This window comes from Gopherus evgoodei, chromosome 8, assembly GCF_007399415.2.
Source record: "Gopherus evgoodei ecotype Sinaloan lineage chromosome 8, rGopEvg1_v1.p, whole genome shotgun sequence".
Taxonomy (NCBI): Eukaryota; Metazoa; Chordata; order Testudines; family Testudinidae; genus Gopherus; species Gopherus evgoodei.
In genome coordinates, this window is record NC_044329.1 from 113,496,614 (window position 1) to 113,520,740 (window position 24,127).

General features: G+C 52.4%; 1 protein-coding gene across 5 annotated transcripts; it reads right to left on the reverse strand.

The window, feature by feature from the left end:
- Positions 1 to 475: 475 nt before the first annotated feature.
- On the reverse strand, positions 476 to 22,761 carry CDC20 (cell division cycle 20). 5 transcript variants are annotated; one of them, XM_030573393.1, is made up of 11 exons: positions 22,704 to 22,761; positions 20,708 to 20,947; positions 18,926 to 19,071; positions 16,755 to 16,851; positions 15,842 to 15,970; positions 13,933 to 14,129; positions 2,771 to 2,865; positions 1,957 to 2,188; positions 1,565 to 1,690; positions 1,145 to 1,262; positions 476 to 729 (listed from the first exon to the last, which is right to left on the reverse strand). In XM_030573393.1, the coding sequence occupies exons 2-11, from the start codon at positions 20,928 to 20,930 to the stop codon at positions 557 to 559; spliced, it is 1,536 nt and encodes a 511-aa protein (XP_030429253.1). In that variant the 5' UTR covers positions 20,931 to 20,947; positions 22,704 to 22,761; the 3' UTR covers positions 476 to 556. The 5 variants fall into 5 exon arrangements, with proteins under 5 accessions (XP_030429253.1, XP_030429251.1, XP_030429252.1 ...); XM_030573391.1 differs by lacking the exon at positions 22,704 to 22,761 and adding an exon at positions 22,411 to 22,641; XM_030573392.1 differs by lacking the exon at positions 22,704 to 22,761 and adding an exon at positions 22,464 to 22,550.
- Positions 22,762 to 24,127: the final 1,366 nt, after the last annotated feature.

The window sequence follows — 24,127 nt, forward strand, 5'->3', positions numbered from 1 at the left end:
AGCACAGGGATGGCTGCTTGCAGGTGTCTGCTTCAGGCCCCGTGGAGCTGGAAGAGGGAACACTGAATCTTGAAAGTTCTCTTTTTGTAGCCATTCTAGGGACCAGCAGGAGACTGGAGTCTGGCCCAGGGGCAATGCTGCCTGTTTCAAGGCACTTTAGTTTAAGAAAAAGCTTCTCAGCCTTGCCACCACCACTTACCTCTACAGGGGCTATGCCAGTTTTACAGCTCAGTGCCCAGATTAACTCTGCTGCAGCCCAACTAGCACAGAAGGAATTTGGTTAGGAGGGTTCTTCCCAGGCTGGAAGGGCTCCAGGTAGCCTAGCTCCTTGGCCAGCTACTTCCCCTATTCCCATGGCTGGCTGGCTCTGGATCACTGGCTGTCAGTGTCCAGCAGTGGCAGGTGATTGTGTTTGGCTCCCCAGGTGGTCTGATCCCGAGACAAGTCAGGGTCACTTATTCCATCAGACTCCATAAAAGCAGACTAAGGTATTTATTGACATTTAAAATACTGTACAAAGTGTAGACCTGTCTCTTGCCAATGGCATCTCGCATGCTCACCGGATGCCCTGGTGAATGATGCTGCTCTTGGCACTGCCTGCCTTCTCCTTCTTCTTTACCGGATCCATCTCAAAGCAGCGCCAAAGCCGCAGTGTTTCATCAGCAGCTGCAGATGCCACTATTGAGCCATCTGGGCTCATGGTCAGGTTCAGGACTCTGGCTGTGTGACCTAGGGAAGGAGGCGCTGCACTATCAGGGCTCTGCTCACATCCCCCACCAATACCACAGTCCTTTTCAGCCACACTTATGCCCAGTCGCACTCCCAGTTCAGTCTGCTCTCCCCACATAAACAGACTCCATCCTGCCCAACTGATGCTCAGGCTGACCTGGGCAGCTCTGCAAAGCTGAACACAGAGGAACTCAAAGGAGACCTGATCCCTCAGCCTTCCCTAGGGAAGAATCACTCCCTGCAGGACACACCTTGCTGCCATCGCCCCATCTCACTAGCATGCTGCTGCTGCTCTCATGAAGACTGGAGAGTGACTTTCAGGATCTGTCTGGATGCAGCCAAGCCTTTTCCCACTGCCCTGAATCCCAGCCCTCTCAGCTGCTTCTGGGCTGCACAGCAAAGGATGCAGACCTACCTTTCAACTCTGTGACCTTGGCCATGGTAGGGTATTTCCACACCACCAGCTGATTATGTGCAAAGCCATGACCAGAAATGAACTCCTTGTAGTTTGTCGACCACAGGATGGAGCACACCTATAAGGAGGCAGCTTGTTACAATGCCAGGTAGCAGACCAACAGCAAGAGGTCACTGATCAGGTGCAGCCTCATTTGGGGACCAGCTCATCTCCCAGAAGAGCCCAGAAGGAAGGGGCACATACACTGCAGTAGTACCCAACATCTACCCCCACTCAGAGACAAGAAACCTCCCCCCCCCCAGGAGAGCATGGGGGATGCTGGAAGTATCCCAGGCTCTGACCCTCAGGTTCCATCCCTTGGCAGCACTTATGTTGCTCACTGGGCCAAAGCGCAGTCTTAGAGTCAGTGCTGAAGCTCACCTGGGAGTGGGCATCTACCGCGTTGAGGCAGGTGCCTGAACACACATTCCAGATCCTGATGTGTCTGTCACTTGTGCCACCACCTGTGGCCAGGACATTTGACTGCCACGGGCACCAGGCCACAGCCTACAAGAGAGGCACCAGTCATAAGACACGCAAGAACACCTTGGTCGCCATTGCCCTTATACATCAGGCCAAGCCACAGCAGCTCTGCCATCCATGCAGCAGCACAAGCAGCACTGGCTGGCCAAGATGCAGGCAGATTCTTCACATGTCCCAGGAGAAGTCCCTCTCCAACAGATGGAGACTGCCAGGGCACTGACAGAAGAAAGTGGAACCCAGCAGCTGTTGCATCACTCTGTGCACAAGTCTCGCACAAGCCACCCACTCACCTTGACAGCACCCTGGTGCTGAGTGAAGGTCTGCACAGGAGCAAAGTCACCACTGTCCCCTTGGGCACATGGCCAGACATTCACCAGGTTGTCATTGCCTCCACTGGCCAGGTAGCGGCCATCGGGTGACCACCTGAGCCCACACACCTCCTGTGTGTGGCCAGCAAGCGTGGCCACATGGTGCTCAGCAACCCGGACATCATGGTGATGGATATGACCGGTCCTCGCCCCACTGCAGAGGGAAGTTTGAGTCAAGGGCTGTATTATGCTTGTGAGCTATACTCCATCTCAGCACTGCTCCCAGGGGCTCCCACTGCAGAGTTCCTGGTCAGGCATTTCAGCAAAGGCAGCTATTCAGTGTTGCTGTAATCTTGGTGGCACCTGCTACTGGGGACAGCGGAACACAGCAGCAGGGACTGCACTGCAGAGGACTCATACAGAGGTTATGGGGAATGGAAGACCCTCCCACTGCCCCTACATTCAGGGGCTTAAATCCAGCCCCTTCTAATCAGAGGCTACGACATATACAGGTCCCTCCCCCAAGCAAGGCCAGACACCAGGGAGGAGTTGCAGCAGCAGCCCGGGGCAGAAACAGGCTGTTCACCAGGACTTCACTCATTTTCTGTTGGCATCTGGGGATCTGTGCCCTGGTTATGCTGAAGTGGGTCCATGCAGAACTGCACTGCTGACTTTGTGAACAGATCACTGAGCACAGACAGTGTCAATGTGGTTCTTCCCCCCCCCCCCGCCCATCTGTTCATCTAGAGCAGGGGGCTCAGCAAAGTGTTTTGCCATGCCTTGGTCGTATCCTTACCTAGAGAGAATGTAGCTGTTCCAGCTCAGTGACCCTACACGGGAAGAATGGCTGGTCATATTTCGGAGCCGTTTCTGTTGCTGTATGTCCCACAGCTGCAGAGAGACATGAAGAGCAGTCATTTCTCTAATTGTGCAAGGAGATGAGACTAGAGCCCTTGTCACATTGGTGCATTCCTATGCTGTCAAATCATGGGTCCCTTTGCATGTAGGCTATGGCATTGAAACCTCAGTGCACTACGCTATGTCAGAGCCATCCAAAGAATTTTATACCTGTTGCCCATGAGACAGTTGGAAACTTTAGATGTATAATGGGGGCCTTCCCAATTAGTTACCAAGTGCTAACAACTCAGGGCCATCTTCACAGAACCCACTAGAAGGCATTGCCCAGGGAGTTTGAACTTGGGACAATGGGCACATGAAGTAGGGCATACCCCTGCTGCCCTCCATGCATGGGCAGTACACTCTCTGCACAGGAATTAGCTTCAATCCACTAGCCCAGGAGAGGGAGTTTACTGCCTTTAGAAGGATCTAGAAGTAGTGTAGGAGATGCCTATGTTTACAGTGAAGGTTGCAAACTGCCTGCAATGCAGATACATTTCTCCCCCCTTTCCCCTCCCCAGCTCTGGCAGGCAGCAGCTCTGATGCATTAGCCTCCCTCCCTCACATTCAGGAAGTTTGAGGTAGTCACTTGGCATCTGTGCTGAGCCACACTCACTCCACAAGCCAGAAGAGTTCTTCTGGCCTAATAGTACAATTTCCTTTGCTGCCCAGAGTGACTGAAGCGCACTGTCCTCCGGAAGCAGGAAGTCATGCTCAGAGCCTTACAGATTGCATGCAAGCCTAGTGTTCAGGGACCCAGCTGCACTCAGGATTTACAGACAGTGAAGCCATGAGAGACTGTCCACACAGCAGTTCCTTCATCAAGTCCATTAGTTTGTTATTGAACTACCATATCTTAGAAGAAAGACCCACTCTTGATTTAAAAGATCCCAAACTCCATCACAGGCCCTCTTGGCTAGTCAGCGGGGATTGAAACGGAGCTCAAGTGCTACAAGAGTAAGCTGCTACAACTTGAGCTGGAGAGTCAAGGCTTGTGGAGCCCGCCCCTAGGCATAGTTGCTGCCCTGAGAAGCTCCCTCAGGCTGCTTAGCTGTGCTGCATTCACACCTGTACAACTGAGTACTTGTGCAGCCACTGCACTATTGATGGTCATAAACAGCCACACCAGGTCAGACCAGTGCTCCACCTAGCCCAGGATCCTGTCTGACAGTGGACAGTGCCAGGTGCTTCAGGGGGAGTGAAAGGAACATGGATCACCTAACAAATTGCCATATCATCCAGTCCCAGCTTCTGGCAGTCAAGAGTTTTAGGGACACCCAGATCAGGGGGTTGCATCCCTGACCATCTTGGCTAATTGCCATTGATGGATCTATCACGAACTTATTCTTTTTAACCCAGTTATTTTTGGTCTCTACAACACTGCCTGACAACAAGTTCTACAGGTTGACTACTTTTTTTTTTTAAGCCTGCTATCTATTAATTTCATTGGATGACCCCCGATTTGTGTATGTGAAGGGGGTAAATAACACTTCTTTATTCTATTTCTCCATACTACTCATGATTTTATAGACCTCTCTAGGGCTCTCAAGCGATAAAAAAAATTGTGCTAACAATATAATTTATTTTTGGATTGTTTTCTACATTTTCAAATATATTGATTTCTATTACAACATAGAATACAAAAAGTGTTCAGTGCCTCACTTTGTAATCAAAAATCTAAATATTTGCACTGTAAAAAAATAGTATTTTTCAGCTCACCTAATACAAGTACTGTAGTGCAATCTGTTTATTGTGAAAAAGACGGTTACTCACCTTTGTAACTGTTGTTCTTCGAGATGTGTTGCTCATATCCATTCCAGGTAGGTGTACGCGCCGCGCGTGCACATCTGCCGGAAACTTTTTACCCTAACAACTCTAGGGGGCGACCTGCCGGCCCACTGGAGTGGCGCCAGTATGGCACCTGATATATACCCCTGCCGGCCCGCCCGCTCCTCAGTTCCTTCTTGCCGGCTACTCCGACAGTGGGGAAGGAAGGCGGGTGTGGAATGGATATGAGCAACACATCTCGAAGAACAGTTACAAAGATGAGTAACCGTCTTTTCTTCTTCGAGTGATTGCTCATATCCATTCCAGGTAGGTGAATCCCAAGCCTTACCTAGGCGGTGGGGTTGGAGTGAGAAGTCACGGCCTGGAGCACTGCAGAACCAAAGGCCGCATCATCTCTGGACTGCTGGACCAGGGCGTAATGGGAAGCGAATGTATGGACCGATGACCAGGTCGCCGCCCTACAGATCTCTTGTATTGGCACGCGAGCGAGGAAAGCCAGCGATGATGCCTGTGCTCTGGTGGAGTGAGCAGTCACACGGCCCGTCGGAATTTGGGCCAGGTCGTAGCAGGTCCTGATGCAGGAGGTAACCCATGAAGATAACCTTTGGGAGGAAATCGGCAGCCCCTTGACCCGGTCCGCTACTGCCACAAATAACTGAGGGGACTTGCGGAAGGGTTTGGTCCTGTCCACATAAAATGCTAGTGCCCGTCGGGCATCTAGCGAGTGGAGCTGCTGCTCCCTGCGGGACGAATGGGGCTTGGGGAAGAAGACTGGGAGGAAAATCTCTTGGTTCACATGGAAAGCTGAGACCACCTTGGGAAGAAAGGCAGGGTGAGGCCTCAGCTGTACCTTGTCTCTATGGAAGACGGTATACGGTGGGTCCACCGTGAGGGCCCTCAGCTCTGACACTCGTCTAGCTGAGGTAATGGCCACAAGGAAGGCGGTCTTCCACGAGAGGTAGAGCAGGGAGCACATAGCTAATGGCTCGAATGGAGGGCCCATGAGCCGAGTCAGGACCAGGTTGAGGTCCCATGAAGGGGCCGGAGGGCAAATTTGTGGATAAAGCCGCTCCAGCCCCTTCAGGAATCTCGCCACCATAGGGTGAGAGAAGACAGAACATCCGTCCACTCCAGGATGAAACGCAGAGATGGCGGCTAGGTGGACTTGGAGGGACGACAATGCCAGACCCTGGGTCTTAAGGGACCAGATGTAGTCCAAAAGAGTGGTGACGGGAGTCTCCATAGGGCGAAGAGCTTTCTCTGAACACCAGCAGGAGAAACGCTTCCACTTAGCTGTGTAAGTCGCTCTGGTGGAAGGCTTTCTGCTGCCCATGAGAACCTCGCGAACTGGGGTGGAACATCGCAACTCGGAGTCTGTCAACCACGCAGGAGCCATGCCGTAAGGTGTAGAGACGGAAGGTCTGGGTGACAGAGCCTGCTGTGGTCCTGAGTGATCAGGTCCCGATGAAGGGGCAGGGTAACTGGGTTGGCTACTGAGAGGTCCAGCAACATGGGGTACCAGTGCTGTCTGGCCCATGCTGGAGCTATGAGAATCACCCGGGCTCTGTCTCTGCACACCTTGATGAGAACTCTGTGAATCAGCGGAATGGGTGGGAAAGCATAACACAGGTGGGCTGTCCATGGGATCAGGAATGCATCCGCTATAGACCCTGGCAGGAGCAGAATGTTCGACACTTCCTGTTCACCCTGGACGCGAAGAGGTCCATCCGGGGATGACCCCACCTCTGGAAGAGTGAGAGGGCGATGTCCGGACGGAGGGACCACTCGTGCGAACAGAAGGATCTGCTCAGCCAATCCGCTAGGGTGTTCCGCACTCCCGGGAGATAGGAGGCGGAAAGGTGAATCGAATGGGCTATGCAAAACTCCCAGAGACATATTGCCTCGAGACAGAGGGGAGAGGACCTGGTGCCGCCCTGCTTGTTGATGTAAAACATGGTCGTCGTGTTGTCGGTGAACACCGTGACACAACGACCTTGAAGGAGATGGACAAACGCTTGACAAGCAAGGCGGACCGCTCTCAACTCTCGTACGTTGATATGGAGGTTGATCTCTTGTGGTGTCCACAAACCCTGAGTTCTCTGGGTGCCGCAGTGAGCCCCCCAGCCCAGATCGGAGGCGTCCATGGTCAGGGATGCTGAAGGTTGGGGCGGATGGAACGGGAGCCCCGCACAGACTACAGATTGGTCCAGCCACCAGCGAAGAGAGTCCAGCACCCTCTGAGGGACGGTGACAACCGTGTCCAACGACTGTCTGGCTGGCCGATACTGCGCAATGAGCCATGATTGAAGAGGTCTCATGTGGAGTCGAGCATATGCCGTTACAAACGTGCAGTCTCCCATGTGGCCTAGGAGGGCCAGACATGTTCGTATTGAGGTCAGTGGGGCCGCTCGCAACCGTAGAATGATATCCGACAACGACTGGAACCTGGGCAAGGGTAACAAGGCCCTGGCCAGGGCAGAGTCTAGAACGGCCCCGATAAACTCTATCCGCTGCGTGGGGAGTAGAGTAGACTTGTCCACATTGATTACGAGGCCCAAGGCCGCAAAGAGGGTGCTGATCCTGGCGACATGGTCGCGGACCTGCAGTTCCGATGTGCCTCGGATCAGCCAGTCGTCCAAGTAGGGGAAGACGTGGATGCGGCAGCGTCGAAGGTGTGCGACGACGACTGCCATGCATTTTGTAAACACTCTCGGGGCCGTAGAGAGGCCAAACGGAAGGACCGCAAATTGGTAATGCTGGCGGTCGGCCACAAAGCGGAGGAAACGCCTGTGTTGGGGGGGGCAATAGAGATGTGAAAGTAGGTGTCCTGCATATCGAGGGCGGCGTACCAGTCTCCGGGATCCAGGGATGGGATGATGGTTCCAAGGGATACCATGCGGAACTTCAACTTCACGATATATTTGTTGAGTTCCCGCAGGTCGAGGATGGGCCTGAGGCCGCCCTTGGATTTGGGGATTAGAAAGTAACGGGAATAAAACCCCTTGCCCTTCTCATTTTCCGGAACCGCCTCTATGGCTCCCTTGGCAAGGAGCGTGTGCACTTCCTGATGGAGGAATTGCTCGTGAGAGGGGTCCCTGAAAAGGGATGGGGATGGTGGGTGGGAGGGTGGGGGCGAAGAAAACTGCAGGCGATAACCGGCCTGCACCGTACGCAAGACCCAACGGTCCGACATTATTTTGGGTCCACACCGGGAGGAAAAAGGAAAGGTGGTTGGAAAACTGCGGGGAAGGATCCAGAGGGGAAACTGGTACTGCGCCCTCGGGCGCACCTTCAAAATGAAGGCTTAGGCCCTGGAGGGGCCTTGGTGGAGCCTTGGTTCTGCCCCGTTTGCCCACCAGACTGCCTGCGGTGGTTGTTTCTGCCTCGGCGCCTCGAAGGGTCCTGCCGCAGGCGGAACTGAGGGTATGGCCGCCGGTGCTGCTGCTGGTTTTGCTGCCTGAATGGCCTGTGTTGTGTCGCCGGCGTATGCATGCCCAGCGACCTTATTATGACCCTGTTATCTTTAAGATCTTTCAGTCTAGGGTCTGTTTTATCTGAAAACAGGCCCTGGCCTTCGAAGGGGAGGTCCTGGATTGTGTGCTGGAGCTCCGGTGGAAGGCCAGAGACCTGCAACCAAGAGATCCGGCGCATCGTGAGCCCCGAAGCTAGGGTCCGAGCGGCTGAGTCGGCAGCATCAAGGGAGGCCTGTAGCGATGTTCTTGCTACTTTCTTGCCCTCGTCCAGGATGGTGGAAAATTCCTGGCGTGCATCCTGGGGCAAGAGCTCCGCAAACTTCCCCGCCGCTACCCAGGAATTGAAGGAGTAGTGGCTGAGGAGGGCCTGTTGGTTCGATACCCGGAGCTGCAGCGCCCCCGCCGAATAGACCTTGCGGCCCAGGAGGTCCATCCGCCTCGCCTCCTTCGACTTGGGCGCTGGGGCCTCTTGCCTGTGGCGCTCCCTATCGTTCACTGACTGGACCACCAACAAGCAGGGGGTCAGGTGAACATATAAGTATTCATAGCTCTTCGAGGGGGCCATGTACTTTCGCTCCACCCCTCGAGCGGTTGGAGGCCGGTGACTGCCAGATGTTAGTGGCATTAGTCTGTATCGTTTTTATGAAAAGTAGGGCCACTCTGGTGGGCGCATCGGCTGAAAGGATGCTCACCACCGGGTCCTCAATTTCCGACACCTCCTCCGCCTGCAAGTTCAGGTTCTGTGCCACTCGGCGGAGGAGGTCTTGGTGTGCCCTCAAATCCAGTGGGGGTGGGACTGGAGGACGAGGTACCCGCCACTGCCTCATCCGGAGACGAGGACGAGGAGACCCCCGGCAACAAAGTGTCCACGGGTGGTTCCGTGAGGGGCTGCACCTCCGTTTCTGGAGGGAGCTCTGGGTCCTGGTGAGTACCGTCTGTTTCCGGGGAGTGAGGGGGTCTAGACACCGTCGCCTCCAGTGGTCTGCGCTCCGTCACAGGGTGGGGGGTAATGTGTTGCGGACCCTGAGCCTGAGAGTATGCCCATGGGGTCCAAAACCCCCACTGTGGAGGCCCTCGTTCTTGTGGTGGAGGGTCTTGGAACTGGGCTGCGTGTCTGTCCTGTGCCATGGCATAGGCACTGTCAGTGTGGGAGGAGACTGACGGCTTCCTAGAAGGCCAGGGGGGCGCTGAGCTTGGTTGGTATGCAGCTCTATGTGCCGTGACTGACGCTCCCCTCGGTGCCGCGACCCACATCGGTACCGGGATTGGGACCGAGAACGGTGTGATGATCTGTGCCGAGATCCCGACCGGGATTGGGAGTGATGTCGGTGCCGGGAGCGGGACTGCGACCTTCTGAGAACACCGTGCCGGGACGGCAGCGGAGACTGGGACCTACCACCAGCGCGGTGCCAGGAGGTCGACCGGGTTCGGGACCTGCCACTGGTTCGGTGCCAGGAGGTCGACCCTGGAGCCGAACACTGAGGTGAACGGCTCCTGGAGTCTTGGTGCTGGCGGTGAGATGAGCCCGACCGGGACCGTGCGGATGGTGATCGGTGCCGCGAGTACAACTGGTACCGTCTGGGCGACCGGTGCCGGGACTCCGAGCGGCGCCCCGAGCGTGAGCGTTCGCGCCTCCGGGGTGATCGGTGCCAGGACTCGGGAGACAGCGCTCGAAGCATCGGCTTACCCCTGGAAGTTATGCATCCCGGGGGTGCCAGCTGAGGCTGAGATGGCTCTATCAGTGCAATTAAGTCCCGAGCCGAGGCGAAAGTCTCCGGCGTCGACGGAACCCTTAGCTCAACCCCTGATCTTATGGGGGAGCTAGGTGGGGCTGGACTCGACAGACCTTCCGGGCCCAGAGTTGACAGCAGTCCTGCAGGCGGTGCCGCGGCTAAGGTAGGTGCCGGGCGGTCCACTCGGGCCTGCCTTGATGGTGTCGCAGATGCCGAGGAACGTAGATCTGCTCCCGGTGCCGGAGATGGTCGGTGCCGGGGAGTCTTGCCGGTGCCGGCGCGGTCCGGTGCCGGAGTAGAACTGGCTGACTGCGCCGCCGGTGCCGGAGACAGAGCCGCTTCCATAAGGAGAGCGCGGAGTGTTTGGTCTCTCTCCTTTTTAGTGCGAGGCTTAAAAGCCTTGCAAATGCGGCACTTGTCGCTAATGTGCGATTCCCCTAGGCACTTAAGGCACGCGTCGTGGGGATCACTCGTGGGCATCGGCTTCTTGCACGCCGAGCACTGCTTGAAACCCGGCGAGCCAGGCATGGGCCTGGTGCCGGGGAGGGCAACGGCCCACCCGCAGGCAACATTCGATGACTATTTACAAGATTCTAACTAACTATTTCTATACTAAAAGACTATCTACTACTTAACTAAGAATTATTTACAAGTCAAACGACGAACAGGAACAGGAGAGCTAGGGACGTGGAGGTCAGCAAGCTGCACTCCACAGTTCCAGCAACCGACATGGCGGTAAGAAGGAACTGAGGAGCGGGCGGGCCGGCAGGGGTATATATCTGGTGCCATACTGGCGCCACTCTAGGGGGCGACCTGCCGGCCCACTGGAGTTGCTAGGGTAAAAAGTTTCCGGCAGACATGCACGCGCAGCGCGTACACCTACCTGGAATGGATATGAGCAATCACTCAAAGAAGAAGTTGAACTTACAAATATAGAATATTGTACAAAAAATAACTGCACTCAAAAATGAAACAATGTAAAAAACTTTAAAGCCTACAAGTTCAGTCCTACTTCTTGTATGCCCCTTCATGGTTCAACCACCATTCCAGAGGACTTGTGTCCATGATGACGACAGGTTCTGCACGATAACAATCCAAAGCTGAACATACGTCAGTCTGCTCTTTTTCATCAGCGGAGTCAGATGCCACTAACAGAAGGTTGATTTTATTTTTGGGGGTTTGGGTTCTGTAGATTGTGCATCTGAATGTTGCTCTTTTAAGACTTCTGAAAAGATGCGCCACACCTTATCCCTCTCAGATTTTGGAAGGCACTTGAGATTCTTAAACTTTTAGTGAAGTGCTGTAGCTATTTTTAGAAATCTCACATTGATGGTACCTTCTTTGTATTGTATCAAATCTGCTGTGAAAGTTTTCTTTAAACGAACATGTGCTGGGTCATCTGAGACTGCGATAACAATATATGGCAGAATGTGGGTAAAACAGAGCAGGAAACATACAATTCTCCCTCAAAACATTCAGTCAAAGGTGTTTTTTTTTTTTTCTAAAAACAAGCATCAGCATGGAAGCATGTCCTCTGGAATGGTGGCCGAAGCATGAAGAGGCATTCGAATGTTTAGCATATCTGGAACCTTGCAATGCCAGCTACAACAATGCCATGTGAATGTCTGTTCTCACTTTCAGGTGACATTGTAAATAAGAAGCAGGCAGCATTGTCTCTTGCATATGTAAACAAATGTGTTTGTCTTAGTGATTGGCTGAAGAAGAAGTAGGACAGAGTGGACTTGTAGGCTCTAAAAGGTTTATATTGTTTTGTTTGAGTGCAGTTACGTAACAGGAAAATATACAATTGTAAGTTACGCTTTCACGATAAAGAGATTGCATTATAGTACTTGTATGAGGTGAACTGAAAAATACTCGTTTATCATTTTTCAGTACAAGTATTGTAATATAAAGTGAGCACTGTACACTTTATTCTATGTTGTAATAGAAATCAATATATTTGAAAATTTAATAAATTTCAATTGGAGTCTATTGTTTAACAGTGTGATTAATTGCACGATTTAACTGCAATTAACTGACGCCCTACTTCTATCATATCCCCCCATAGTCATCTCTTTTCCAAGCTGAACAGTCCCAGTCTTTTTACTCTCCTCAGATGGAAGCTGTTCCACACCCTTTATCATTTTTGTTGTCCTTCTCTCTAGTTCTTCAAATTCTGATACACCTTTAAGATAGAGATACCTATTGTATGCAATATTCAAGGTATAAGCATACTGTGGATTTATGTAGTGGCATATTTTCTGTCTTATTTATCTATCCTTTTTCCTAATGATTCCTAACACAGCTTTTTTGACTGCTGCTGCACATTGAGCAGATGTTTTCAGAGAACTATCCATGATGATGCCAAGATCTTTCATGAGTGGTAATAGTTAATTTAGATCCCATCATTTTGTATGCCTAGTTGGGATTCTGTTTTCCAATGGGAATTACTTGCAGATTGCATTTATCAACATTGAATTTCCATTTTCTTGTCCAGTCACCCAGTTTTGAGAGATCTTTTGTAACTCTTCGCTGTCTGCTTTGGACTTAACTATCCTGAGTAATTTAGAATCATCTGCAAGCTTTGCCACCTCACTGTTTCTCTCTGTTTCCAGATCATTTATGAATATGTTGAAAAGCACAGGTCCCAGTATAGATCTTTGGGGGACTCTGCTATGTACCTCTCAATTGAGAGAACTGATCATTTATCCCTATCCTTTGTTACGATCCAAGAGAAGATCTTCCTTCTTATCTCATGACTCCTTACTTTGCTTAAGACCCCTTGGAGAGTGACTTCTCAAAGGTTTCTGAAAGTCCAAGTGCACTATTTCCACTGGATCACACTGATCCACATGTTTGACCCCACTCAAACAAATTAGTGGATTGGCGAGGCATGATTTCCCTTTGCAAAAGCCACATTGACTCTTCTCCAGCATATCATTTTCATCTAAGTGCTTGATAATTCTGTTTTAGTTTTAACCAGTTTGCCTAGTACTGAAGTTAGGCCTACTGCTCTGTAATTGCCAGGCTCACCTCAAGACCTTAAAAAAGAACAGCATTACATTAGCTATCCTCCAGTCATCTATTACAGAAACTGATTTAAGCGATGGTTATGTATCACAGTTACTAGTTTTGCAATTTTGTATTTGAGTTCCTTCAGAATTCTTGGGTGAATAGCATCTGGTCCTGGTGACTTATTGCTGTTTAATTTATCAGTTTGTTCCAAAACTTCTATTGAACCTACAATCTGGAATGGTTCCTCAGATTTGTCACCTAAAAAGAATGGCTCAAGTGTGAGAATCTCCCTCACATCCTCTGCAGCAAAGACTGATGCAACGAATTCATTTTGCTTCTCTGCAATGGCCTCATCTTCCTTGAATGCTTTTAGCATCTCAATCATCCAGTAACCCCACTGATTGTTTCTGCTTCTGAAGCAACATCAATTTTTGTTGTTAGTTTGTCTTTTGCTAGTTGCTCTTCAAATTCTTGTGGCCAGCCTAATTGGTACTTTTACACATGACTTGCCAGAGCTTGTTCCTTTCTGTTTTCCTCAGTAAGATTCAACTTCCAAATTTTAAAGGAAGTTTTGATCTTTGAATGCCTTTTACACTGTTTAGCCATGGTGGTGGTTTTTGGTCTTTTTTTGTTTAAATGTGGGGTATACATGTAGTGAGCCTCTATTAGGGCGTTTTTAAAGTTTCCGTGCAGCTTGCAGGCATTTTGCTCTTGTCACTGTTCCTTTTAATTTGTTTAAGGAGCTTCATTTTTGTGCAGTTTTTTGCATTTTTAAATTCTGTTGTTGGGGGAAGGGAGGCTAGTATTTTGCCCTCTACAAGGATGTTAAGTTTTATTACATTACAGTTGCTATTACCAAGTGGTTCAGCTATATTCACCTTTTGGACCAGATCCTGTGTGTACTACTTAGAACTAAATAAAGAATTGCCTCTCACCTTGTGGGTTCCAGGACTAGCTGCTCCAAGAAGCAGTCGTTAAAGGTATCTACAATGGTCCCCAGGCAGGAGCCTCTATTTAAAAGACTCTTCCCTGTACTGTGCAATTCCTCTCACCTGGACCTCAGCATTGCTGGTGCCAACAGCAAGGTAGTTTCCTTCTTTGATCCAGGACACTGATGAGATGTAGTCATCTGGCTGCTCCATCTGCAGCAGCTGGATGATCTCACCAGAGGAATAATTCCACAGATACACAGAGTTATCCAGAGCCACAGCCAGGAAGTTCTGGGAACTCCAGTCAATGAGGTTCAGATCTAAGATCAGAAGACACAGCACAGGTCACCCACTATGCCCACTGCTCATTACAATACCCCAGGGAAGTCTTGCCTGCAGCCTGGCTCAGCACCATGGCAAGACAAACCCCCTCTTCTTCCCCCCCCCTTCACCCCCAATGCTGATGGACCAGGAACTCCCACCAGCACCACTTATTTATTTCTATAATGCCACAGGTGTATGGCACTCTACAGGTAAGGGGATTGGCCTTGTGGCACATTGGAGTCCTAGCTAACAGGATCAACTCACTGAAGCTTTTTGTCCAGTGCAGTTGCATGAAGCTCTGAACTCCCTTTTCTATAAGGTTAGATAGAGACATTTAGCAAGCCACTCAGTGTCAGCATGCCCTAAGAGTGCCGTTGACACAGCAGTGCCCAAGCTTAGAAAAGGCTCCATTTTTCCTCCAGGACCAAACTGAGCCAAGGAAGAGAGCTGCCCTGCCTTGGCCGAGAACAGGCACTTTGCTATTTTTACCCCACCCACCTTACTCCTAGGTGGAACTACTTTCTCACTAAAAGCAGCTGATTTGGGGGTCGGGGGATTGATGACTGAAGCCAAACCTCCTCATTCCTATAGGGAATTTTTGGCATCCTCTGAGAGGAACCCAATCTCCACGGCACAATGAAGGAAACAGCAGCCATAAGAGCACACCCTTCCCCACCTATCTCTGGCCTTTTGAATGAGATGCAATAGAAAGTGGCAAAAGCCACCACAATCCCAACAGGCTATGAGGCACAGAACAAGCTGCCAGTGCAACTGCCCAATGGAATAATCAGAGGCCTGAGAGTAGAGACAACTTGTTCTGAAGTGGAAGTGCAGCCAGACAGGAGCATTCAGAGTCAGGGTAGTAAGGAGAGGACAGAGTTAGTGCCAGCGAGAAGAGTATCGAGGAAAGAGAGGCACTTTCAGATACCAGGAGATGGGGACCAGAGCCACCCACTCACAAAGGAAGGGTAGAAGTTAATTACAACTGAAAATGGCCAGTACTGAACCCTTTGAGCCTGACTTTTGAGTTCCTCTTCAAGAAGAGCAAAGGACTTACCTTCTGCTCAACAGCATCCAAGTTTAAAACAAGCAAGCCAGCAGGTCTAGATGAGAGAGAGCCTGTGACACTAATGGATTTGCTGAACTCCTTTGGGAGTACACAAAGTTCTGCAGTCACAGAACCAAGTGAGAGGCACTATCCAAACGAGCAATCCCAGCAGTAAGTGCCTGGTCAGGCTCGTTTCAGTCCCTAGCAGAACAAGTCTTAGGACAGACTTCCAGAGGGGGATGGCCCTGCAAGTCATGAGAAGTCTGAGGTCAGAGAAAAAAAGAACCCGCTAGACAAAGTGAAGAACAGAGTGGGTGAAGGGAACAAGGGGTGAACAAGACCAGGATGCTATGGAGAGAGACTTTCAAAATCACACTTAGAATTAGCTACAATGGGACACTCATATGGACTGACAAATGGGCTGGAGGATAGCCAACCAGTGGCACCAAGTGATAGCTTTGAGTTGGAGATGGTATCAAAGATACTACAAGAACTCTTAAGTCTGATCTTGTTTAACCTCTTCATGCAGGGTGAAGAGGAAGCAAGTAGCACCCTTGTGACATTTAAAGGGCATGGCATAGAGAGGGTAGCAAATACTAGCATGGACAGGAATACAGAGGGCCACCAAGGGCCCTGCACATAGCAGCAGAACCTGCTTACAGTAGTCATTACGGATCTCTGGTGCATCCAGGATCCGGTCTGGCATGGAGGGAATGTATCTGCCATTCTTCCTGCTGGACCCAGGTGTTGTTTTCTGGCTGTAGAGCACTTTCAGGTTATTCTGGTAACCTGAAAACCAGAGAGACAGCAGTAGTTATTCACTAGATAGATTCTACAACCTCATTCTCACAGACTTGTGGCTCACCTAGGCATAGGGAGTCTTCCACGGAAGGCAAAGCCAAGACTTAAAAGGGAGATGCACTTGCTTCAGGCCAGTGGAGCCAGTGCTATGTGCAGCAGTTATTCCAGAATAATATAGGCTGTGGTGCTAGTTATGACATCTGCCCACTAGGAGACTGAGCTGATGAGTCTCACTCCTTTTATGCAGCCTGTCGAGGTGCCTTCAGATGGCAGTTAGTTTACCTGCTGAAACCAGATTCAAATTGGTGGGCTTGGGAAGTTTCACGTTTCCCCAATCCTCTGTTAATTAACAGTTTAATTGAAGCATGACTTAAATCAAAGATAGTATGGGGTGGCTGGGGGCTACTGAATATTCTACTGCAGCCTTTCCTTAAAGGAACTTAGGGTCAAAAGCAATTTTTTAGGGAAGATTTGTGCTTTGCAGTGCCAGTCACTGACCTGTGCTGCTGCTTCTCAGCTTAGACTTGAGGGGTGTGCAGTGGCCATGATGCCAGTAAGCCACTGACCACAAAGGAAAGCTATTAAGGAACTCATGGTGTTCCAGAGCTCAGTCTGATACACAGCTATTTGCACACATCCCATTACTTGGGGTGGGAGAGTACACAGGACACCAGTTAGGGTTCTGTTATGGATCTCTCCTTTGAGAGAAAAGGAGCCCGTCTTCCCTTCCAGCACAGAAGGTGCATTCAGATCACCCCCAAACCCTGCATACCTTCTGGGGCATTTTGAGGCTTCCCACTAAGCCGGAGGATCTTTGCTTCTTCCACATCAAACCCATTCAGATTCAGTGCCCAAGCTTTCTGTTGCTCCTGTAGATAAGATATACAGATCCTCTTAGGCAAAGATGAGTCTTCCTACCACATTCAGAGGGAATACAGGCAAAACAGGAATGTAGCTCAACAGCTCTGGGCCCCATGGCCCCAGCTGTGCCATCAGCTTAAGGTAGTTCCCTCTGCTCCAGACGGTATGCTGCTTTGCTTGGAGAACCAGCCGCACGCAAGCCAGTTCTCCAGGCTGCCCCTAGTTCACTTGAACAGCTGTGTCCTGTTTGGCCAGTTTTGGAGTGTACCAACTGCCTCCAGATTGGGAATGGGATGCAAAAAAGGGCCAATGTGGAAATATGGCCACAAAGGACTGCTTTGTACAGCTGCTTCATGACTTGTCTATATGGAGAAGTTATTCCAGAATAATATAGGCTGTGAATGTAAAGTGCCATAGCTATTGCTAAATAGCTTATTCCACAACAAGTTCTGTGGAATTTCCTTATGCAGCCAAGTCCTCAAGCTTTGAGCCTGGAATAGCCAGCTCTGTGTGCGCAAGTCTCATTAATTCTGAAGCACTTAGAGGAGAGGAAAGTGATCAGGAACAGTCAGCATGGATTCACCAAGGGCAAGTCATGCCTGCCTAACCTAATTGCCTTCTATGAGGAGATAACTGGCTCTGTGGATGAGGGGAAAGCAGTGGGTGTGTTATTCCTTGACTTTAGCAAAGCTTTTGATACGGTCTCCCACAATATTCTTGCCAGCAAGTTAAAGTAGTATGGGCTGGATGAATGGACTATAAGGTGGATAGAAAGCTGGCTAGATCATTGGGCTCAACGGGCAGTGATCAACAGCTCCATGTCTAGTTGGCAGCTGGTATCAAGCAGAGTGCCCCAAGGGTTGGTTTTGTTCAATATCTTCATTAATGATCTGGAGGATGGCATAGATTGCACCCTCAGCAAGCTTGCAGAGGACACTAAACTGGGAGGAGTGGTAGATACACTGAAAGGTAGGGACAGGATACAGAGGGACCTAGACAAATTAGAGGATTGGGCCAAAAGAAATCTGATCCTGCACTTAGGACAGAAGTGGACTAGGGACTGAATGGCTAGGAAGCAGTTCTGCAGAAAAGGACCTAGGAGTTACAGTGGACAAGAAGCTGGATATGAGTCAACAGTGTGCCCTTGTTGCCAAGAAGGCTAACGATATTTTGGGCTATATAAATAGGAGCATTGCTAGCAAAATCGAGGGATATGATCATTCTCCTCTGGTGAGGCCTCATCTGGAATAATGTGTCCAGTTTTGGACCCCACACTACAAGAAGGATGTGGAAAAACTGGAAAGTCCAGCAGAGGGCAACAAAAATGATTAGAGGCTGGAGCACATGACTTATGAGACAATGCTGAGGGAACTGGGATTGTTTAGCTTGCAGAAGAGAAGAATGAGGGGGAATTTGATAATGGCTTTCAACTACCTGAAAGGGGGTTTCAAAGAGGATGGATCTAGACTGTTCTCAGTGGTACCAGATGACAAAACAAGGAGTAATGGTCTCAAGCTGCAGTGGGGGAGGTTTAGGTTGGAGGAGGTTTAGGTTGGATATTAGGAAAACCTTTTTCACTAGGTGGGTGGTGAAGCAGTGGAATGGGTTCCCTAGGGAGGTGGTGGAATCCCCTTCCATAGAGGTTTTTAAGGTCCAGCTTGACAAAGCCCTGGCTGGGATGATTTAGTTGAGGATTGGTCCTTCTTTGAGCAGGGGGTTGGACTAGATGACTTTCTGATGTCCCTTCCAACCCTGATATTCTATGATTAGCCTTCCACAAGTTGGCATTCAGACCTGCCAGACGCAGTGCAGGCCAGCCAAGGGTCCCAAGGCATTATATGATGAGACAGAAATCACACACTGCCTTCACTCTGTGTGTCTACGGGCCATAACCCAAGTCTCCTGCAATAACTTTGTACAGCTCTACCCATTCCAGCCACCACTTTTCATGCCTCACTCCAGAAAGATGACTGCTGCAGATGTGAGCATCACACTAATTGCTCATGAAGCAGTGTGAATACTCTGAAGTTTGCTTCTCAGAAGATTAAGAGGGACTGGCTGTTAGGAGAATGCGTCGCTCACCTTCTTGGTAGGTGTATCCTCAGAAGAATCATTCTCTTTGGTCAAGAGGAAGCTAGCAACCTCCATCTGCATGGCACTGCGGTTGGGAATATAGCGATCTCCACCTGCTTTGGTCGGTGTGCTCTGGATTTTGGATCCTGATTTACCTGTGTTGTATACAGAAGAGAGCCATCCCATCTGCATTTAGTTGAAGCAAACTGCCCAGCAAGGCCCCAGATAGACAGTGTTTGCCTCAAAACCCTCAGGCACTGCTGGCTGCACACCATGTTTTCTAGGCATTGGTATTTTGCCAGCCTGGAGGCTCTACATGAGAATTCAAAATGTTTGATCAGACAAGATCCATCTACTTCAGTATCCTCTCAAACAGGGCCAGTACCAGATGCAGAAGAGAAAGGTGTAACAACTCCCAAGTAGCAGATGTGCCCCATATAGGTCTCCTGCTGATCTAAGAGATTAGCTTAACCTGTGACATGCAAAGTTTAAAATACCCTTTCTAGAATTTGTCAATTGTTAACGCTGAATATTCTTGATATCCATATAAATGTCCATTCCCTTTCTGAATTGTGTCAAGTCTTTAGCCTTTATGATTTGCTGTGGCAGTGAATTCCACAGTCTAATGTTCTATGAAAAAAATTAATTGTACTGGTGAGTCTCCCCATCTTTCAATATAATTAAACTTCCCCCCTGTTCTGTGTTATGAGACACAGAGAACTAGAGTTCTTGATCTTCCCTTTCCAGGAAGAGGTTTTTTTTTACCCCTCCTGCATGCATGCATGCATACTGATTATATTCTCCATCCCATTCATACTCTTAAGGTAACAAACCCAGTCTTCCCAAACTGTCTTGACAGAAGAGCTTTCATAGACCACTGACCATTCTCATTGGTTTTCTGAGCCCTCTTTAGTTCTGCACTACTAAAGAGACATGGTGTCCAGTGCAGTACACAGATGAGGCTAAACCAATGATTTAGGTAAAGGCATTAGAAATGAGGTCCACAAACTGCGGGGCACACAGGAACACTCTCTGATCCTGGCCCCCTTACCCTTCTGTATACCCCCTCCTCCACTGGAGCTGCAGCCCCACTTCCAGCTCCGGATGTGGAGGGGCATGGATTGGGCAGGGGGGAGAAGGGCGCACACACGAGGTAAACAGTTTGGGGACCAATGCATTAGATATTTCTCCATTATTCACCATACCATTCCTAATACAACCAAGCAATTTTTTTTTTTTTTTTTAACCACAGCTGCATACTTAGAGGTCTCCTCTGAGCTGCCTTAGTGATGCCAAGCTCCTTTTCATGGGTTGACAATTAATTTAGAGCCCATAAGGTATGAGGAGTTTAAGTTTCTCCCTTCAATGTGCAACACAGGATTCCATTTGTCGTCATGCTGCCCATTCACCCAACATCTTCAGGTCTCACTGAAGTTTTTCCACAGTTCTCTCCAGTCCAGACTATCCTCAGTAGCTGTGTCATCTGCACATTGTCCTACCCTCACTGCTCATCCCACTTTCCAGATCAGCAGTAAACAGGTCAAACCACACAGAACCTAGTTCTACTAGCCTTCTCCCGTAAGGAGAACTGACTAACCCTATTCTGTTCCCTCTTTGCCAGTTTTCGATCCCTGACAGTACTCTGTCAGCCTTCTGTGCCCTGGCAAAGGAGTCACACCAGCTTGATTGCTGGTGCACTGCTTCCTACACAACCAGCTGGCTAATTCAGGGCCCCAAGTCTATTCACCCACCTACACACACCCAGGGGTATCAGTCCCAGCTCTGACTCACCAGGGGTCTTGGAGGGGGTTTTGCTGGTGCTGTGGGGCCGGTTGGCTGGTTTCATGGGGGAGAGGCCAGTGCTGCTGGTGTTAGCAGGACTGGGCCCGGGGGCAGCAACAGAGGCACTGCTCTCCTTGGCCTTGCGTTGCCATCGCGCCAGGGGGGCATTGGGGATCGGGGTGTCCAGCTTCAGCAGACCGTGCAAGTCGCTCTCAAATACAAACTGCGCCATGGCAGGGGGAGAGGTGTCTGGGGGAAAGAGACTGACAGTGAGTCAAGAAACCAGGCCCTACCTTCCTGCCAGACACCCCCACCACATCCACCCTCCGGGATCCCCCCCAGCCCACACCACAACACATACTCCAGGCTCCCCTCCAGCCCAAGGCTGCCCAGAGGATTCAGGGGGCCTGGGGCAAAGCAGGGGAGCTGCAGTGCTTGTACTCACCCGGCGGCGGTCTGGGTCTTCGGCAAAACTGAAGGGCCCCCCGCCTCTGAAATGCCGCCGAAGACCCAGACCAACGCCGGGCCAGGGGCAAATTGTGCCCCCGGGCAGCCCTTACACAGCTCCAGCTCACATACACACCCCACGCTCCCCCCAGTCACCCACCCAGGCTCTCCTCAGCCCACACCGCTCCCCAGTGCCCCTCCTGCTGGACACCCCGGCTCCCCCCCCGCCGCTCCCCAGTGCTCCTCCTGCCGGTCACCTCCCGCCCCACACCCCGGCTCCTCCCCCGCCGCTCCCCAGTGCCCCTCCTGCCAGTCACCTCCCGCCCCTCACCCCGGCTCCCCCCCCCCGCCGCTCCCCAGTGCTCCTCCTGCCGGTCACCTCCCGCCCCTCACCCCGGCTCCCCCCCCCCGCCGCTCCCCAGTGCCCCTCCTGCCGGTCACCTCCCGCCCCACACCCCGGCTCCCCCCCCGCCGCTCCCCAGTGCCCCTCCTGCCAGTCACCTCCCGCCCCTCACCCCGGCTCCCCCCCCGCCGCTCCCCACACCTCCCGCCCCACACCCCGGCTCCCCCCCCGCCGCTCCCCAGTGCCCCTCCTGCCGGTCACCTCCCGCCCCTCACCCCGGCTCCCCCCCCGCCGCTCCCCAGTGCCCCTCCTGCCAGTCACCGCCCGTCCCTCACCCCGGCTCCCCCCCCCCGCCGCTCCCCAGTGCCCCTCCTGCCAGTCACCGCCCGCCCCTCCCCCCGGCTCCCCCCCCGCCGCTCCCCAGTGCTCCTCCTGCCGGTCACCTCCCGCCCCTCACCCCGGCTCCCCCCCCGCCGCTCCCCAGTGCCCCTCCTGCCAGTCACCTCCCGCCCCTCACCCCGGCTCCCCCCCCCGCCGCTCCCCAGTGCCCCTCCTGCCAGTCACCTCCCACCCCACACCCCGGCTCCCCCCCACCGCTCCCCAGTGCCCCTCCTGCCGGTCACCTCCCGCCCCTCACCCCGGCTCCCCCCCCCCGCCGCTACCCAGTGCCCCTCCTGCCAGTCACCTCCCGCCCCTCACCCCGGCTCCCCCCCCGCCGCTCCCCAGTGCCCCTCCTGCCAGTCACCGCCCGCCCCTCACCCCGGCTCCCCCCCCGCCGCTCCCCAGTGCCCCTCCTGCCGGTCACCTCCCGCCCCTCACCCCGGCTCCCCCCCCGCCGCTACCCAGTGCCCCTCCTGCCAGTCACCGGCCGCCTCGGGCTCCCCCTCCTGCCGGACACCGACCGGCGGGGAGGGGAACTAACCGCGGAGACCGGGCGCGGGGCGGGGGCAGGTCACGGGCGGGGGCCCGGCACACCTCGCTGTCGCTCTCGTTCCCTCAGTCAACCTCCGCTCTCCAAGCGCCGCCCCCTCGCGGCCCTTAAACCTGGCGCCCCAAGCCCCCATTGGCCACTTCAAACCCAACAGCCGCCGGCACCATGACGACCGGACCCTCTGTCCCTATTGGCCCGCACGGACTCAGGGGCGGGGCTTAGCGTCCGTCTCGTGAGACGGGGCCTTGACCCTTGACCCGAGCCACGGTCAGGTGACCTCTGACCTGTTCTGCTGATTGGCCGGAAGCGTCTACCTGGGGGCGGGGGTTGGCCGGCCTGGCCCCAGGGTTGGGTAAGGGAGCCGGGGGGGCTGAAGCCCGGCCCCAACCGGAGATACTAATCCCCCCGCCCCGCCCCCCCATCCCAGCCTCAGCCCGCGCGCGGGGCGGGTCACGGGGCAGTTGCTGCGGGGGGGCCGAGGGCTACTTCCCCGGGCCCCGCCCCCAAAGCCCGAGCCGCCCGCCCGGGGCCGGCCAGGGGAGCGTCGCACCACGTCTGCGCGCCGCAGCTTTTGGCGGGCTCGGCGCCCCGCGGAGCGCGAGCGGGTCTGTGACTGGAGAGAGAAGCGGCGGGACGTGCCCGCGGGCACTCAGCCTTGGCCGCAGAGCGCTGCGCTGCCCCGGTAGCGCGCTGCCATCGGCAGCTGCTGCCGCTCCCCGCGGCCCTGCGAGTTCCGGAAACCCCTTCGGAACTGGGCTTGCAGGCGGGCCCGAGCTCGGGTAGATACTGCTGCATAGGTTGTACCCGGGGCCAGATTTTAACCCCCGTGTCTAGGTGCCTAGGGAGTGTTCAGATCCTCAGGTGCCTAACTCTTATGTGGAGCTTAGAGAACTAACAGCAACAGGGAGGGGAGTTAGGTGCCCCTGGCAATTAGGTGCCTAAGCACTTTTGGAAATCCTACCACTTGCCTGTCAGCAGGTTTAGGTGCCCAGATAACTGAAAATCTGGCTGGGAGGCTTTATGGATACTACAAAAGTATAAATTAATTTCAAAACTGATTTAATGAAACAGGCATAATCCACTAATGTAAACACATTTAAACTGGTTTAACTGGCTTTTAAGCTTAGGAGAGGTTTCTGGCCCCATGGATAGTGGCATACAAGCTCAAGTGAGGCTCCAAGGTACATAAATGAGAAATCCTGGCACAATGGTCTCAGACAGCCCAAGGCAAGGTCAGAGAAAGGACTTTAAACAGCCACAGCAGCAGCAATTCTCTTCAGTTTGCTTGAGAGAATGAGACCACAGCCCTCAGGCACTAGCTTAGTCCAAGTAATACATGGTAATAAAGGACAGACAGGCCCATTTTCTTGTCCCCAAATGATTTCTGAAAGCTTTGTTTCCCAATAATATTTCTTTCCTCACTTTGTATGTGGGACATATGCAGAAGCAGTTAGGTAGCTATGTTGGGAACTGGTGTGTCTGGCCAGAGAGAGCAGAGTGTGCATGCACACTGCTCTCCGCAGTGTAGCTGTGTGATGGGAGGTTGCAGCCTTCCCCTGCTATCTATACCTTTGGACACACTGTTCACTTCTCCCAGCCATGAGGCTTGGTGACTGGCATGCCCTGAGAGCAAGGCTCCCCTACCATTAGCGGCTGGTGCTGAAAACAGCAATCAGGACTGTGTTCTCCCTGCTGCTATCCATAAAGG